Source organism: Oncorhynchus keta, chromosome 29 (genome assembly GCF_023373465.1).
Source record: "Oncorhynchus keta strain PuntledgeMale-10-30-2019 chromosome 29, Oket_V2, whole genome shotgun sequence".
NCBI classification, from domain to species: domain Eukaryota; kingdom Metazoa; phylum Chordata; class Actinopteri; order Salmoniformes; family Salmonidae; genus Oncorhynchus; species Oncorhynchus keta.
The window spans coordinates 821,698-837,129 of NC_068449.1; the positions used below are offsets into that span (position 1 = coordinate 821,698).

The 15,432-nt window shown below is 52.0% G+C and overlaps 1 protein-coding gene across 1 annotated transcript; it reads right to left on the reverse strand.

Moving 5' to 3' along the window:
* LOC118362008 (thyroid receptor-interacting protein 11-like) lies at positions 1–879 on the reverse strand. Its single transcript, XM_052485360.1, has 2 exons — positions 416–879; positions 1–192 (listed from the first exon to the last, which is right to left on the reverse strand). Exons 1-2 carry the CDS (start codon positions 651–653, stop codon positions 173–175), a joined length of 258 nt encoding a protein of 85 aa, XP_052341320.1. The 5' UTR covers positions 654–879; the 3' UTR covers positions 1–172.
* Positions 880–15,432: the final 14,553 nt, after the last annotated feature.

The window sequence follows — 15,432 nt, forward strand, 5'->3', positions numbered from 1 at the left end:
ATCCGTGACAGGTTCTGAATGGTCTCTCTGAACATCTCTCGACTCCCTGAGGGGTCAGACATGGTGGACGGCCTCATGTTCTCCTGCTGGACCTTGAGGAGCCTCCTTCCCTGCTACAATGTCAATGATGTGCTGGTAGTCTCCCCTCAGCAGGCTGTTCTCCCTCGTCTTCTCATTCAGCACCACCAGGACCTACAGTAAATCAAGTCAAAAAAAAAATATATATATATATATTACTGGGGTTGTAAAATTACAATAACTTTAACAAAATTCCTGGTTGGAAGATTCCTGGAATCAGGAGGGGATAGACAGGAAATCATTCAATTTGGATTTCTGGAAAATCTAGACATTTTAGGAAAATTACCCAGGATTTTGCAACTGTAATAAATTGAATAAAGTTGATAGTGATTTTGACCTGCTCTCTCTCCACGGCGTCGGCCCGCAGCTGCTGCTGGAGGAACATCACGTCTTGGCTGTGGCCTCGTCCCCCCCAGGGAGACGTGGGAGTGCAGCGCCTGGATCTCTACGGCCATCTGGCTGAGCTTCCCCATCTCCTCTCTGGAGACCACCAGCTGGTCCAGCTGTCTGGTGAGGTTCTGGTTCTTCTCATTCAGCTGGCTGATCTCCGTCTCCTTCTCCCTAATGCCTTTCATATTGAGATCAGATAATGCTTTATTATCCTGAATGGTAATTCATCCCGAATCATCAGCTGCTGCTGAGTACAATACCAATTCATCCCGAATCACTGTGCTTCTACACCTGCATTGCTTGCTGTTTGGGGGTTTTTAGGCTGGGTTTCTGTACAGCACTTTGAGATATCAGCTGATGTACGAAGGGCTATATAAATACATTTGATTTGATTTGATTTGCTGCTGAGTACAAGACCAATTCATCCCGAATCATCGTGCCTCTACACCTGCATTGCTTGCTGTTTGGGGTTTTTAGGCTGGGTTTCTGTACAGCACTTTGAGATATCAGCTGATGTACGAAGGGCTATATAAATACATTTGATTTGATTTGAATAACTATGTAGATTATCATGACCAATAGGAGGCAGTATAAAGCAGCAGAATAACTATGTAGATTATCATGACCAATAGGAGGCAGTATAAAGCAGCAGAATAACTATGTAGATTATCATGACCAATAGGAGACAGTATAAAGCAGCAGAATAACTATGTAGATTATCATGACCAATAGGAGACAGTATAAAGCAGCAGAATAACTATGTAGATTATCATGACCAATAGGAGGCAGTATAAAGCAGCAGAATAACTATGTAGATTATCATGACCAATGGGAGACAGTATAAAGCAGCAGAATAACTATGTAGATTATCATGACCAATAGGAGACAGTATAAAGCAGCAGAATAACTATGTAGATTATCATGACCAATAGGAGACAGTATAAAGCAGCAGAATAACTATGTAGATTATCATGACCAATAGGAGGCAGTATAAAGCAGCAGAATAACTATGTAGATTATCATGACCAATAGGAGACAGTATAAAGCAGCAGAATAACTATGTAGATTATCATGACCAATAGGAGGCAGTATAAAGCAGCAGAATAACTATGTAGATTATCATGACCAATAGGAGGCAGTATAAAGCAGCAGAATAACTATGTAGATTATCATGACCAATAGGAAGCAGTATAAAGCAGCAGAATAACTATGTAGATTATCATGACCAATAGGAGACAGTATAAAGCAGCAGAATAACTATGTAGATTATCATGACCAATAGGAGGCAGTATAAAGCAGCAGAATAACTATGTAGATTATCATGACCAATAGGAGACAGTATAAAGCAGCAGAATAACTATGTAGATTATCATGACCAATAGGAGGCAGTATAAAGCAGCAGAATAACTATGTAGATTATCATGACCAATAGGAGGCAGTATAAAGCAGCAGAATAACTATGTAGATTATCATGACCAATAGGAGGCAGTATAAAGCAGCAGAATAACTATGTAGATTATCATGACCAATAGGAGGCAGTATAAAGCAGCAGAATAACTATGTAGATTATCATGACCAATAGGAGACAGTATAAAGCAGCAGAATAACTATGTAGATTATCATGACCAATAGGAGACAGTCACCAATTCAGGAAATACCTTCACTAGTCTCTCTACCTCCATCTTGGACAGGTCGTTGTTTCTCGTTGCCGTTCTCTCTGTTATTCAGGGACGACTTGGTCTCGTCTTCCTGTTGGAGAATGATCACTTCCTGTTCCTGGGAGTATCAGGTAGGGCCGAGGTGATCAACTACTTCCTGCTGCAGGCGCCCAATCTCCTCGTCCTTGGTTTGGATCAGCCTATCGTAGTTCTCTCTGCTCTGCTCGTGGCGTTGGTGGGCCTGCTCCAACTCATTCTGCTGCGCCAGGAGAGACTGCTGGGAGGAGAGGAGGTGCCCCCGCTGGTCCTCTATGGTCCTCTATGGTCCTCTGTGGTCCTCTATGGTCCTCTATGGTCCTCTATGGTCCTCTATGGTCCTCTATGGTCCTCTATGGTTCTCTATGGTCCTCTATGGTCCTCTGTGGTCCTCTATGGTCCTCTATGCTCCTCTATGGTCCTCTATGGTCCTCTATGGTCCTCCTCCAGGCATCTCCTGAGGTCTTCAGCTGGGTCCGTCTCCAGTTCTGTGGTTCATGTTAATGTACTCAATAAGGCTGTTCATTTAGCAGCAAATACAATACATAGATATTTATTTTTAAAAACAAGAGATATGACAGGATGTGTTACCGGTGATGATGTCCGGGGTGCGTGGCTCGGCAAGGCCGGGAGGCTGGGGTCTACTCTGCTGGTCCCTCAGACGATCTATCTCCTCCTTATAGGATAGGATTTAATGTTAATATCCCAAGGGAAAAAATTGTCTCCAACAAACAGTACCACTGTACTGTCTGTTTCTGTCCCTCCAGCTCCTCTCTTCCCTCAAGTCTGTTTCAGTTCCTCCAGCTCCTCTCCTCCTTCCCCTCCAGTCTGTTTCTGTTCCTCCAGCTCCTCTCCTCCTCTCCTCCAGTCTGTTTCAGTTCCTCCAGCTCCTCTCCTCCTCCCCTCCAGTCTGTTTCTGTTCCTCCAGTTCATCTCCTCCTCCCTCCAGTCTGTTCCTGTCCCTCCAGCTCCTCTCCTCCTTCCCCTCCAGTCTGTTTCTGTTCCTCCAGCTCCTCTCTTCCCTCCAGTCTGTTTCTGTCCCTCCAGCTCCTCTCCTCCTCCCCTCCAGTCTGTTTCTGTTCCTCCAGCTCCTCTCCTCCTCCCTCCAGTCTGTTTCAGTCCCTCCAGCTCCTCTCCTCCTCCCTCCAGTCTGTTCCTGTTCCTCCAGCTCCTCTCCTCCTCCCCTCCAGTCTGTTTCTGTTCCTCCAGCTCCTCTCCTCCTTCCCCTCCAGTCTGTTTCTGTTCCTCCAGCTCCTCTCCTCCTCCCCTCCAGTCTGTTTCTGTTCCTCCAGCTCCTCTCCTCCTCCCTCCAGTCTGTTTCTGTTCCTCCAGCTCCTCTCCTCCTCCCCTCCAGTCTGTTTCTGTTCCTCCAGCTCCTCTCCTCCAGTCTGTTTCTGTTCCTCCAGCTCCTCTCCTCCTTCCCCTCCAGTCTGTTTCAGTTCCTCCAGCTCCTCTCCTCCTTCCCCTCCAGTCTGTTTCTGTTCCTCCAGCTCCTCTCCTCCTCCCTCCAGTCTGTTTCAGTCCCTCCAGCTCCTCTCCTCCTCCCTCCAGTCTGTTTCTGTTCCTCCAGCTCCTCTCCTCCTCCCTCCAGTCTGTTCCTGTCCCTCCAGCTCCTCTCCTCCTTCCCCTCCAGTCTGTTTCTGTTCCTCCAGCTCCTCTCTCCCCTCCAGTCTGTGTCTGCCCCTCCAGCTCCTCTCCTCCTCCCTCCAGTCTGTTTCTGTCCCTCCAGCTCATCTCCTCCTCTCCTCCAGTCTGTTTCAGTTCCTCCAGCTCCTCTCCTCCTCTCCTCCAGTCTGTTTCAGTTCCTCCAGCTCCTCTCCTCCTCCCCTCCAGTCTGTTTCAGTTCCTCCAGCTCCTCTCCTCCTCCCCTCCAGTCTGTTTCTGTTCCTCCAGCTCATCTCCTCCTCTCCTCCAGTCTGTTTCTGTCCCTCCAGCTCCTCTCCTCCTCCCTCCAGTCTGTTTCAGTTCCTCCAGCTCCTCTCCTCCTCTCCTCCAGTCTGTTTCTGTTCCTCCAGCTCCTCTCCTCCTCCCCCAGTCTGTTTCAGTCCCTCCAGCTCCTCTCCTCCTTCCCCTCCAGTCTGTTTCAGTTCCTCCAGCTCCTCTCCTCCTCCCCTCCAGTCTGTTTCTGTTCCTCCAGCTCCTCTCCTCCTCCCCTCCAGTCTGTTTCTGTTCCTCCAGCTCCTCTCCTCCTTCCCCTCCAGTCTGTTTCAGTTCCTCCAGCTCCTCTCCTCCTCCCCTCCAGTCTGTTTCTGTTCCTCCAGCTCCTCTCCTCCTCCCCTCCAGTCTGTTTCTGTCCCTCCAGCTCCTCTCCTCCTCCCCTCCAGTCTGTTTCAGTTCCTCCAGCTCCTCTCCTCCTCTCCTCCAGTCTGTTTCAGTTCCTCCAGCTCCTCTTCTCCTCCCCTCCAGTCTGTTTCAGTTCCTCCAGTTCATCTCCTCCTCCCTCCAGTCTGTTCCTGTCCCTCCAGCTCCTCTCCTCCTCCCTCCAGTCTGTTTCAGTTCCTCCAGCTCATCTCCTCCTCCCTCCAGTCTGTTTCTGTTCCTCCCGCTCCTCTCCTCCTCCCCTCCAGTCTGTTTCTGTCCCTCCAGCTCCTCTCCTCCTTCCCCTCCAGTCTGTTTCAGTTCCTCCAGCTCCTCTCCTCCTCCCCTCCAGTCTGTTTCTGTTCCTCCAGCTCCTCTCCTCCTTCCCCTCCAGTCTGTTTCCGTTCCTCCAGCTCATCTCCTCCTCTCCTCCAGTCTGTTTCAGTTCCTCCAGCTCCTCTCCTCCTCTCCTCCAGTCTGTTTCAGTTCCTCCAGCTCCTCTCCTCCTCCCCTCCAGTCTGTTTCAGTTCCTCCAGCTCCTCTCCTCCTCCCCTCCAGTCTGTTTCAGTTCCTCCAGCTCCTCTCCTCCTCCCCTCCAGTCTGTTTCAGTTCCTCCAGCTCCTCTCCTCCTCCCCTCCAGTCTGTTTCAGTTCCTCCAGCTCCTCTCCTCCTCTCCTCCAGTCTGTTTCAGTTCCTCCAGCTCCTCTCCTCCTCCCCTCCAGTCTGTTTCAGTTCCTCCAGCTCCTCTCCTCCTCCCCTCCAGTCTGTTTCAGTTCCTCCAGCTCCTCTCCTCCTCCCCTCCAGTCTGTTTCAGTTCCTCCAGCTCCTCTCCTCCTCCCCTCCAGTCTGTTTCTGTTCCTCCAGCTCCTCTCCTCCTCCTTCCAGTCTGTTTCAGTTCCTCCAGCTCCTCTCCTCCTCCCCTCCAGTCTGTTTCTGTTCCTCCAGCTCCTCTCCTCCTCCTTCCAGTCTGTTTCAGTTCCTCCAGCTCCTCTCCTCCTCCCCTCCAGTCTGTTTCTGTTCCTCCAGCTCCTCTCCTCCTCCTTCCAGTCTGTTTCAGTTCCTCCAGCTCCTCTCCTCCTCCCCTCCAGTCTGTTTCTGTTCCTCCAGCTCCTCTCCTCCTCCCTCCAGTCTGTTTCAGTTCCTCCAGCTCATCTCCTCCTCCCTCCAGTCTGTTCCTGTTCCTCCAGCTCATCTCCTCCTCTCCTCCAGTCTGTTTCAGGTCCTCCAGCTCCTCTCCTCCTTCCCCTCCAGTCTGTTTCTGTTCCTCCAGCTCATCTCCTCCTCCCCTCCAGTCTGTTTCTGTTCCTCCAGCTCCTCTCCTCCTCTCCTCCAGTCTGTTTCAGGTCCTCCAGCTCCTCTCCTCCTCCCCTCCAGTCTGTTTCTGTTCCTCCAGCTCCTCTCCTCCTCCCCTCCAGTCTGTTTCAGTTCCTCCAGCTCCTCTCCTCCTCCCTCCAGTCTGTTTCTGTTCCTCCAGCTCCTCTCCTCCTTCCCCTCCAGTCTGTTTCTGTTCCTCCAGCTCCTCTCCTCCTCCCCTCCAGTCTGTTTCTGTTCCTCCAGCTCCTCTCCTCCTCCCCTCCAGTCTGTTTCTGTTCCTCCAGCTCCTCTCCTCCTCCCCTCCAGTCTGTTTCAGTTCCTCCAGCTCCTCTCCTCCTTCCCCTCCAGTCTGTTTCAGTTCCTCCAGCTCCTCTCCTCCTCCCCTCCAGTCTGTTTCAGTTCCTCCAGCTCCTCTCCTCCTCCCTCCAGTCTGTTTCAGTTCCTCCAGCTCCTCTCCTCCTCCCTCCAGTCTGTTTCAGTTCCTCCAGCTCCTCTCCTCCTCCCCTCCAGTCTGTTTCAGTTCCTCCAGCTCCTCTCCTCCTCCCCTCCAGTCTGTTTCTGTTCCTCCAGCTCCTCTCCTCCTCCCCTCCAGTCTGTTTCAGTTCCTCCAGCTCCTCTCCTCCTCCCCTCCAGTCTGTTTCAGTTCCTCCAGCTCCTCTCCTCCTCCCTCCAGTCTGTTTCTGTTCCTCCAGCTCCTCTCCTCCTTCCCCTCCAGTCTGTTTCTGTTCCTCCAGCTCCTCTCCTCCTCCCCTCCAGTCTGTTTCTGTTCCTCCAGCTCCTCTCCTCCTCCCCTCCAGTCTGTTTCTGTTCCTCCAGCTCCTCTCCTCCTCCCCTCCAGTCTGTTTCAGTTCCTCCAGCTCCTCTCCTCCTTCCCCTCCAGTCTGTTTCAGTTCCTCCAGCTCCTCTCCTCCTCCCCTCCAGTCTGTTTCAGTTCCTCCAGCTCCTCTCCTCCTCCCCTCCAGTCTGTTTCAGTTCCTCCAGCTCCTCTCCTCCTCCCTCCAGTCTGTTTCTGTTCCTCCAGCTCCTCTCCTCCTCCCCTCCAGTCTGTTTCTGTTCCTCCAGCTCCTCTCCTCCTCCCCTCCAGTCTGTTTCTGTTCCTCCAGCTCCTCTCCTCCTCCCTCCAGTCTGTGTCTGTCCCTCCAGCTCCTCTCCTCCTCCCCTCCAGTCTGTTCCTGTTCCTCCAGCTCCTCTCCTCCTCCCTCCAGTCTGTTCCTGTTCCTCAGCTCCTCTCCTCCTTCCCCTCCAGTCTGTTCCGATCCCTCCAGCTCCTCTCCTCCTCCCCTCCAGTCTGTTTCTGTTCCTCCAGCTCCTCTCCTCCTCTCCTCCAGTCTGTTTCTGTTCCTCCAGCTCCTCTCCTCCTCTCCTCCAGTCTGTTTCAGGTCCTCCAGCTCCTCTCCTCCCCTCCAGTCTGTGTCTGCCCCTCCAGCTCCTCTCCTCCTCTCCTCCAGTCTGTTTCTGTTCCTCCAGCTCCTCTCCTCCTCTCCTCCAGTCTGTTTCTGTTCCTCCAGCTCCTCTCCTCCTCCCCTCCAGTCTGTTTCAGTTCCTCCAGCTCCTCTCCTCCTCCCCTCCAGTCTGTTTCTGTTCCTCCAGCTCCTCTCCTCCTCTCCTCCAGTCTGTTTCAGTTCCTCCAGCTCCTCTCCTCCTCCCCTCCAGTCTGTTTCAGTTCCTCCAGCTCCTCTCCTCCTCCCCTCCAGTCTGTTTCTGTTCCTCCAGCTCCTCTCCTCCTCTCCTCCAGTCTGTTTCTGCTCCTCCAGCTCATCTCCTCCTCCCCTCCAGTCAGTTTCTGTTCCTCCAGCTCCTCTCCTCCTCCCTCCAGTCTGTTCCTGTTCCTCCAGCTCCTCTCCTCCTCCTTCCAGTCTATTTCTGTTCCTCCAGCTCCTCTCCTCCTCCCCTCCAGTCTGTTTCAGTTCCTCCAGCTCATCTCCTCCTCCCCTCCAGTCTGTTTCAGTTCCTCCAGCTCCTCTCCTCCTCCCCTCCAGTCTGTTTCTGTTCCTCCAGCTCCTCTCCTCCTCCCCTCCAGTCTGTTTCTGTTCCTCCAGCTCCTCTCCTCCTCCCCTCCAGTCTGTTTCAGTTCCTCCAGCTCCTCTCCTCCTCCCCTCCAGTCTGTTTCTGTTCCTCCAGCTCCTCTCCTCCTCCCCTCCAGTCTGTTTCAGTTCCTCCAGCTCCTCTCCTCCTCCCCTCCAGTCTGTTTCAGTTCCTCCAGCTCCTCTCTTCCCTCCAGTCTGTTTCTGTTCCTCCAGCTCCTCTCCTCCTCCCTCCAGTCTGTTTCAGTTCCTCCAGCTCCTCTCCTCCTCCCCTCCAGTCTGTTTCAGTTCCTCCAGCTCCTCTCCTCCTCCCTCCAGTCTGTTTCTGTTCCTCCAGCTCCTCTCCTCCTCTCCTCCAGTCTGTTTCAGTTCCTCCAGCTCCTCTCCTCCTCCCTCCAGTCTGTTTCAGTTCCTCCAGCTCCTCTCCTCCTCCCCTCCAGTCTGTTTCAGTTCCTCCAGCTCCTCTCCTCCTCCCTCCAGTCTGTTTCTGTTCCTCCAGCTCCTCTCCTCCTCCCCCAGTCTGTTTCAGTTCCCCCAGCTCCTCTTCTCCTCCCCTCCAGTCTGTTTCAGTTCCTCCAGCTCCTCTCCTCCTCCCCTCCAGTCTGTTTCAGTTCCTCCAGCTCCTCTCCTCCTCCCCTCCAGTCTGTTTCTGTTCCTCCAGCTCCTCTCCTCCTCCCTCCAGTCTGTTTCAGTTCCTCCAGCTCCTCTCCTCCTCCCCTCCAGTCTGTTTCAGTTCCTCCAGCTCCTCTCCTCCTCCCCTCCAGTCTGTTTCAGTTCCTCCAGCTCCTCTCCTCCTCCCCTCCAGTCTGTTTCTGTTCCTCCAGCTCCTCTCCTCCTCTCCTCCAGTCTGTTTCTGTTCCTCCAGCTCCTCTCCTCCTCTCCTCCAGTCTGTGTCTGTCCCTCCAGCTCCTCTCCTCCTCCCCTCCAGTCTGTTTCTGTCCCTCAGCTCCTCTCCTCCTCCCTCCAGTCTGTTTCAGTTCCTCCAGCTCCTCTCCTCCTCCCCTCCAGTCTGTTTCAGTTCCTCCAGCTCCTCTCCTCCTCCCCTCCAGTCTGTTTCTGTTCCTCCAGCTCCTCTCCTCCTCCCTCCAGTCTGTTTCAGTTCCTCCAGCTCCTCTCCTCCTCCCCTCCAGTCTGTTTCAGTTCCTCCAGCTCCTCTCCTCCTCCCCTCCAGTCTGTTTCAGTTCCTCCAGCTCCTCTCCTCCTCCCCTCCAGTCTGTTTCTGTTCCTCCAGCTCCTCTCCTCCTCCCCTCCAGTCTGTTTCAGTTCCTCCAGCTCCTCTCCTCCTCCCCTCCAGTCTGTTTCAGTTCCTCCAGCTCCTCTCCTCCTCCCCTCCAGTCTGTTTCAGTTCCTCCAGCTCCTCTCCTCCTCCCCTCCAGTCTGTTTCTGTTCCTCCAGCTCCTCTCCTCCTCCCTCCAGTCTGTTTCAGTTCCTCCAGCTCCTCTCCTCCTCCCCTCCAGTCTGTTTCAGTTCCTCCAGCTCCTCTCCTCCTCCCCTCCAGTCTGTTTCAGTTCCTCCAGCTCCTCTCCTCCTCCCCTCCAGTCTGTTTCTGTTCCTCCAGCTCCTCTCCTCCTCCCTCCAGTCTGTTTCAGTTCCTCCAGCTCCTCTCCTCCTCTCCTCCAGTCTGTTTCTGTTCCTCCAGCTCCTCTCCTCCTCCCCTCCAGTCTGTTTCTGTTCCTCCAGCTCCTCTCCTCCTCCCCTCCAGTCTGTTTCTGTTCCTCCAGCTCCTCTCCTCCTCCCCTCCAGTCTGTTCCTGTTCCTCCAGCTCCTCTCCTCCTCCCCTCCAGTCTGTTTCAGTTCCTCCAGCTCCTCTCTTCCCTCCAGTCTGTTTCTGTTCCTCCAGCTCCTCTCCTCCTCTCCTCCAGTCTGTTTCTGCTCCTCCAGCTCATCTCCTCCTCCCCTCCAGTCAGTTTCTGTTCCTCCAGCTCCTCTCCTCCTCCCTCCAGTCTGTTCCTGTTCCTCCAGCTCCTCTCCTCCTCCCCCAGTCTGTTTCAGTTCCTCCAGCTCCTCTCCTCCTCTCCTCCTCCCTCCAGTCTGTTTCAGTTCCTCCAGCTCCTCTCCTCCTCCCCTCCAGTCTGTTTCAGTTCCTCCAGCTCCTCTCCTCCTCCCCCAGTCTGTTTCAGTTCCTCCAGCTCCTCTCCTCCTCTCCTCCTCCCCTTCAGTCTGTTTCTGTTCCTCCAGCTCCTCTCCTCCTCCCTCTAGTCTGTTTCAGTTCCTCCAGCTCCTCTCCTCCTCCCCTCCAGTCTGTTTCTGTTCCTCCAGCTCCTCTCCTCCAGTCTGTTTCTGTTCCTCCAGCTCATCTCCTCCTTCCCCTCAAGTATGTTTCTGTTCCTCCAGCTCCTCTCCTCCTGGCCTATAATTTTCTGAAACAATGTCAGAATGTTAATAAAGTTATGAATGGCCAGTAATGTTATGAAATGCGCTGATTTCATTGAAAATAATGATGTGCTCATTTCAGCACCGAACCAGCCATCGCTGAATAAGTGATATAAGTCGCACGTGACTTTGCTTTGCTAACTGTATTGCGCGCTATCGACTGCCGCACGAGCATGCTTTTGCGGCACAGTGGATTGTGCGCCAGACCTCCGGCTCGAAGGTCGAGGGTTCGAGACCTGCTCCCTGCCTGTTTCATTACAGTATGTTGGATGGAATGATGTTGTTACGCAGTGATACAAAGTCCACTTGTGGTTTCTGTCAATGGATGAGTTAAATGCTTGTTGACATATGACATCAGTAACAGGAGTCTTGCTGTTCGAAGTGGATCTCTGAATGTCACCACACTTGAAGCGGCTCAGTGTTAAGTTATAAGCGGCTCAGTTATAAACGCTGTCTTTGATCAGTGTTACTGTAACGACCCTGTGTTTCTACGCGCGGAAAAGCACGTGCATGCTTTCGCAGCACAGTCGACAGCGCGCCAGACCTCGGGCGAGAAGGTTCGAGGGTTCGAGACCTGTTTCATGACATTACTTTTGGCTCGTCTTTGCTACATTCACCCCCAAAAAACTTTAAAAAAAGTACAACTCTCATTGAAACGTCTTTTATTCAGCACTAGACACACAATAAATACATCCTAGAAATTAATGCTATTCGCATCTGGGAATATGTAAGACGAATGGGTTGCATTGGTTCCATTGCTTGTTGTTTTGGGTTGGTGCCGATGACCCATCTGATAAAAATCTCTCTTAAAAAGAAAACTATCTGGATCGGGAATAGTCTCGTCCAGCTATAGAGTAACCGGTGATGTAGATAATTGGTTTAACAGCTCAGTTACATAGTTTGTAGTGATTACTTTCTTACTGACTTGAGTGTCCTGTTGGAACGGAAATGGCGCCACACCAAACTGGAAGTCTACCGACTAGCTTGGAAAGACAGTAAGTACCGTGCAGTATTGAAGAGCCCTCACTGATCCTGCTGCTCGATCATCCTATTTTTTTTTCAACTTAATTGAGGAACATAAGAACAATCCCAAATGTATTTTTGTTCTGTCACAAAGATAACTAAAAAGCAGTATTCCCCACAAGAGGATGGCTTTCAATTCAGCATGAACTTCTTTGACAAAAAATATCATGATCATTAGAAAGCAAATGACGGACTCCTCTTTAAATCTGCGTATTTCTCCAAAGCTCAGTTGTCCTGCGTCTGCACAACTCTGCCAGGACCTAGGATCAAGGGAGACACTCAAGTTTTTTTTAATACTATATCTCTTGACACATTGATGAAAATAGTCTTGGCCTCTAAACCGTCAAGCTGCATACTGGCCCCTATTCCAACTAAACTACTGAAAGAGCTGCTTCCTGTGCTTGGCCCTCCTGTGTTGAACATAATAAACGGCTCTCTATCCACTGGATGTGTACCAAACTCAGTAAAAGTGTCAGTAATAAAGCCTCTCTTGAAAAAGCCAAACCTTGACGGAGAAAATATTTTAAAAAGCAAAGAATCGGCCCATATCGAATCTCCTCTCAAAAATGTTTGAAAAAGCTGTTGGCACAGCAACTCACTGCCTTCCTGAAGAAAAACAATGTACAGTGCCTTGCGAAAGTATTCGGCCCCCTTGAACTTTGCGACCTTTTGCACGCCCAATTTTTCCGTTTTTGATTTGTTAAAAAAGTTTGAAATATCCAATAAATGTCGTTCCACTTCATGATTGTGTCCCACTTGTTGTTGATTCTTCACAAAAAAATACAGTTTTATATATTTATGTTTGAAGCCTGAAATGTGGCAAAAGGTTGCAAAGTTCAAGGGGGCCGAATATTTTCGCAAGGCACTGTATATGAAATGGTTCAGTCTGGTTTTAGACCCCATCATAGCACTGAGACTGCATTTGTGAAGGTGGTAAATGACCTTTAATGGCGTCAGACTGAGGCTCTGCATCTGTCCTCAGGCTCCTAGACCTTAGTGCTGCTTTCGATACCATCGATCACCACATTCTTTTGGAGAGATTGGAAACCCAAATTGGAAACCCAAATTTAAAAAAAAAAAATATCAGTTTGTCTCTGTGGATGGTTTGTCTTCTGACAAATCAACTGTAAATTTCGGTGTCCCTCCAGGTTCCATTTTAGGACCACTATTGTTTTCACGATATATTTTACCTCTTGGTAATGTCATTCAGAAACATATTGTTAACTTTCACTGCTGTGCGAATGACACACAGCAGTACATTTCAATGAAACATGGCGAAGCCCCAAAATTGCCCTCGCTAGAAGCATGTGTTTCAGACATAAGGAAGTGGATGGCTGCAAACTTTCTACTATTAAACTCAGACAAAACAGAGATGCTTGTTCTAGGTCCCAAGAAACAAAGAGATCTTCTGTTGGATCTGACAATTAATCTTGATGGTTGTACAGTTGTCTCAAATAAAACTGTGAAGGACCTCGGCGTTACTCTGGACCCTGATCTCTCTTTTGACGAACATATCAAGACTGTTTCAAGGACAGCTTTTTTCCATCTACGTAACATTGCAAAAATCTGAAACTTTGTCAAAAAATGATGCAGAAAAATGAATCCATGCTTTTGTCACTTCTAGATTAGACTACTGCAATGCGCAACTTTCTGGCTACCCGGATAAAGCACTGAATATGAAGTGCTAAACACGGCTGCTAGAATTCTGACTAGAACCAAAACATTTGATCATATTACTCCAGTGCTAGCCTCCCTACACTGGCTTCCTGTCAAGGCGAGGGCTGATTTCAAAGTTTTCCTCCAGCTCATCTCCTCCTCCCTCCAGTCTGTTTCAGTTCCTCCAGCTCCTCTCCTCCTCCCCTCCAGTCTGTTTCAGTTCCTCCAGCTCCTCTCCTCCTCCCCTCCAGTCTGTTTCAGTTCCTCCAGCTCCTCTCCTCCTCCCCTCCAGTCTGTTTCAGTTCCTCCAGCTCCTCTCCTCCTCCCTCCAGTCTGTTTCTGTCCCTCAGCTCCTCTCCTCCTCCCCTCCAGTCTGTTTCTGTTCCTCCAGCTCCTCTCCTCCTCCCCTCCAGTCTGTTTCTGTTCCTCCAGCTCCTCTCCTCCTCCCTCCAGTCTGTTTCAGTTCCTCCAGCTCCTCTCCTCCTCCCCTCCAGTCTGTTTCAGTTCCTCCAGCTCCTCTCCTCCTCCCCTCCAGTCTGTTTCAGTTCCTCCAGCTCCTCTCCTCCTCCCCTCCAGTCTGTTTCAGTTCCTCCAGCTCCTCTCCTCCTCCCTCCAGTCTGTTTCAGTTCCTCCAGCTCCTCTCCTCCTCCCTCCAGTCTGTTTCAGTTCCTCCAGCTCCTCTCCTCCTCCCCTCCAGTCTGTTTCAGTTCCTCCAGCTCCTCTCCTCCTCCCCTCCAGTCTGTTTCAGTTCCTCCAGCTCCTCTCCTCCTCCCCTCCAGTCTGTTTCAGTTCCTCCAGCTCCTCTCCTCCTCCCCTTCAGTCTGTTTCAGTTCCTCCAGCTCCTCTCCTCCTCCCCTCCAGTCTGTTTCAGTTCCTCCAGCTCCTCTCCTCCTCCCTTCAGTCTGTTTCTGTTCCTCCCGCTCCTCTCCTCCTCCCCTCCAGTCTGTTTCTGTTCCTCCAGCTCCTCTCCTCCTCCCCTCCAGTCTGTTTCAGTTCCTCCAGCTCCTCTCCTCCTCCCCTCCAGTCTGTTTCAGTTCCTCCAGCTCCTCTCCTCCTCCCCTCCAGTCTGTTTCAGTTCCTCCAGCTCCTCTCCTCCTCCCCTTCAGTCTGTTTCAGTTCCTCCAGCTCCTCTCCTCCTCCCCTCCAGTCTGTTTCAGTTCCTCCAGCTCCTCTCCTCCTCCCTCCAGTCTGTTTCTGTTCCTCCAGCTCCTCTCCTCCTCCCTCCAGTCTGTTTCTGTTCCTCCAGCTCCTCTCCTCCTCTCCTCCAGTCTGTTTCTGTTCCTCCAGCTCCTCTCCTCCTCCCCTCCAGTCTGTTTCAGTTCCTCCAGCTCCTCTCCTCCTTCCCCTCCAGTCTGTTTCAGTTCCTCCAGCTCCTCTCCTCCTCCCCTCCAGTCTGTTTCAGTTCCTCCAGCTCCTCTCCTCCTCCCCTCCAGTCTGTTTCAGTTCCTCCAGCTCCTCTCCTCCTCCCCTCCAGTCTGTTTCAGTTCCTCCAGCTCCTCTCCTCCTCCCCTTCAGTCTGTTTCAGTTCCTCCAGCTCCTCTCCTCCTCCCCTCCAGTCTGTTTCAGTTCCTCCAGCTCCTCTCCTCCTCCCTCCAGTCTGTTTCAGTTCCTCCAGCTCCTCTCCTCCTCCCCTCCAGTCTGTTTCAGTTCCTCCAGCTCCTCTCCTCCTCCCCTCCAGTCTGTTTCAGTTCCTCCAGCTCCTCTCCTCCCCTCCAGTCTGTTTCAGTTCCTCCAGCTCCTCTCCTCCTCCCCTCCAGTCTGTTTCAGTTCCTCCAGCTCCTCTCCTCCTCCCCTCCAGTCTGTTTCAGTTCCTCCAGCTCCTCTCCTCCTCCCCTCCAGTCTGTTTCAGTTCCTCCAGCTCCTCTCCTCCTCCCCTTCAGTCTGTTTCAGTTCCTCCAGCTCCTCTCCTCCTCCCCTCCAGTCTGTTTCAGTTCCTCCAGCTCCTCTCCTCCTCCCTCCAGTCTGTTTCTGTTCCTCCAGCTCCTCTCCTCCTCCCTCCAGTCTGTTTCTGTTCCTCCAGCTCCTCTCCTCCTCCCCTCCAGTCTGTTTCTGTTCCTCCAGCTCCTCTCCTCCTCCCCTCCAGTCTGTTTCAGTTCCTCCAGCTCCTCTCCTCCCCTCCAGTCTGTTTCAGTTCCTCCAGCTCCTCTCCTCCTCCCCTCCAGTCTGTTTCTGTTCCTCCAGCTCCTCTCCTCCTCCCCTCCAGTCTGTTTCAGTTCCTCCAGCTCCTCTCCTCCTCCCCTCCAGTCTGTTTCAGTTCCTCCAGCTCCTCTCCTCCTCCCCTCCAGTCTGTTTCAGTTCCTCCAGCTCCTCTCCTCCTCCCCTCCAGTCTGTTTCAGTTCCTCCAGCTCCTCTCCTCCTCCCCTCCAGTCTGTTTCAGTTCCTCCAGCTCCTCTCCTCCTCCCCTTCAGTCTGTTTCAGTTCCTCCAGCTCCTCTCCTCCTCCCCTCCAGTCTGTTTCAGTTCCTCCAGCTCCTCTCCTCCTCCCCTTCAGTCTGTTTCAGTTCCTCCAGCTCCTCTCCTCCTCCCTCCAGTCTGTTTCTGTTCCTCCAGCTCCTCTCCTCCTCCCCTCCAGTCTGTTTCAGT

Coding starts and splice junctions, on each gene's coding strand:
- LOC118362008 (XM_052485360.1), bottom strand. CDS start 653: ATGAAAGGCATTAGGGAGAAGGAGACGGAGATCAGCCAGCTGAATGAG. Junction 193..415: donor ACGCCGTGGAGAGAGAGCAG/GTCAAAATCACT, acceptor GATTTACTGTAG/GTCCTGGTGGTGCTGAATGA.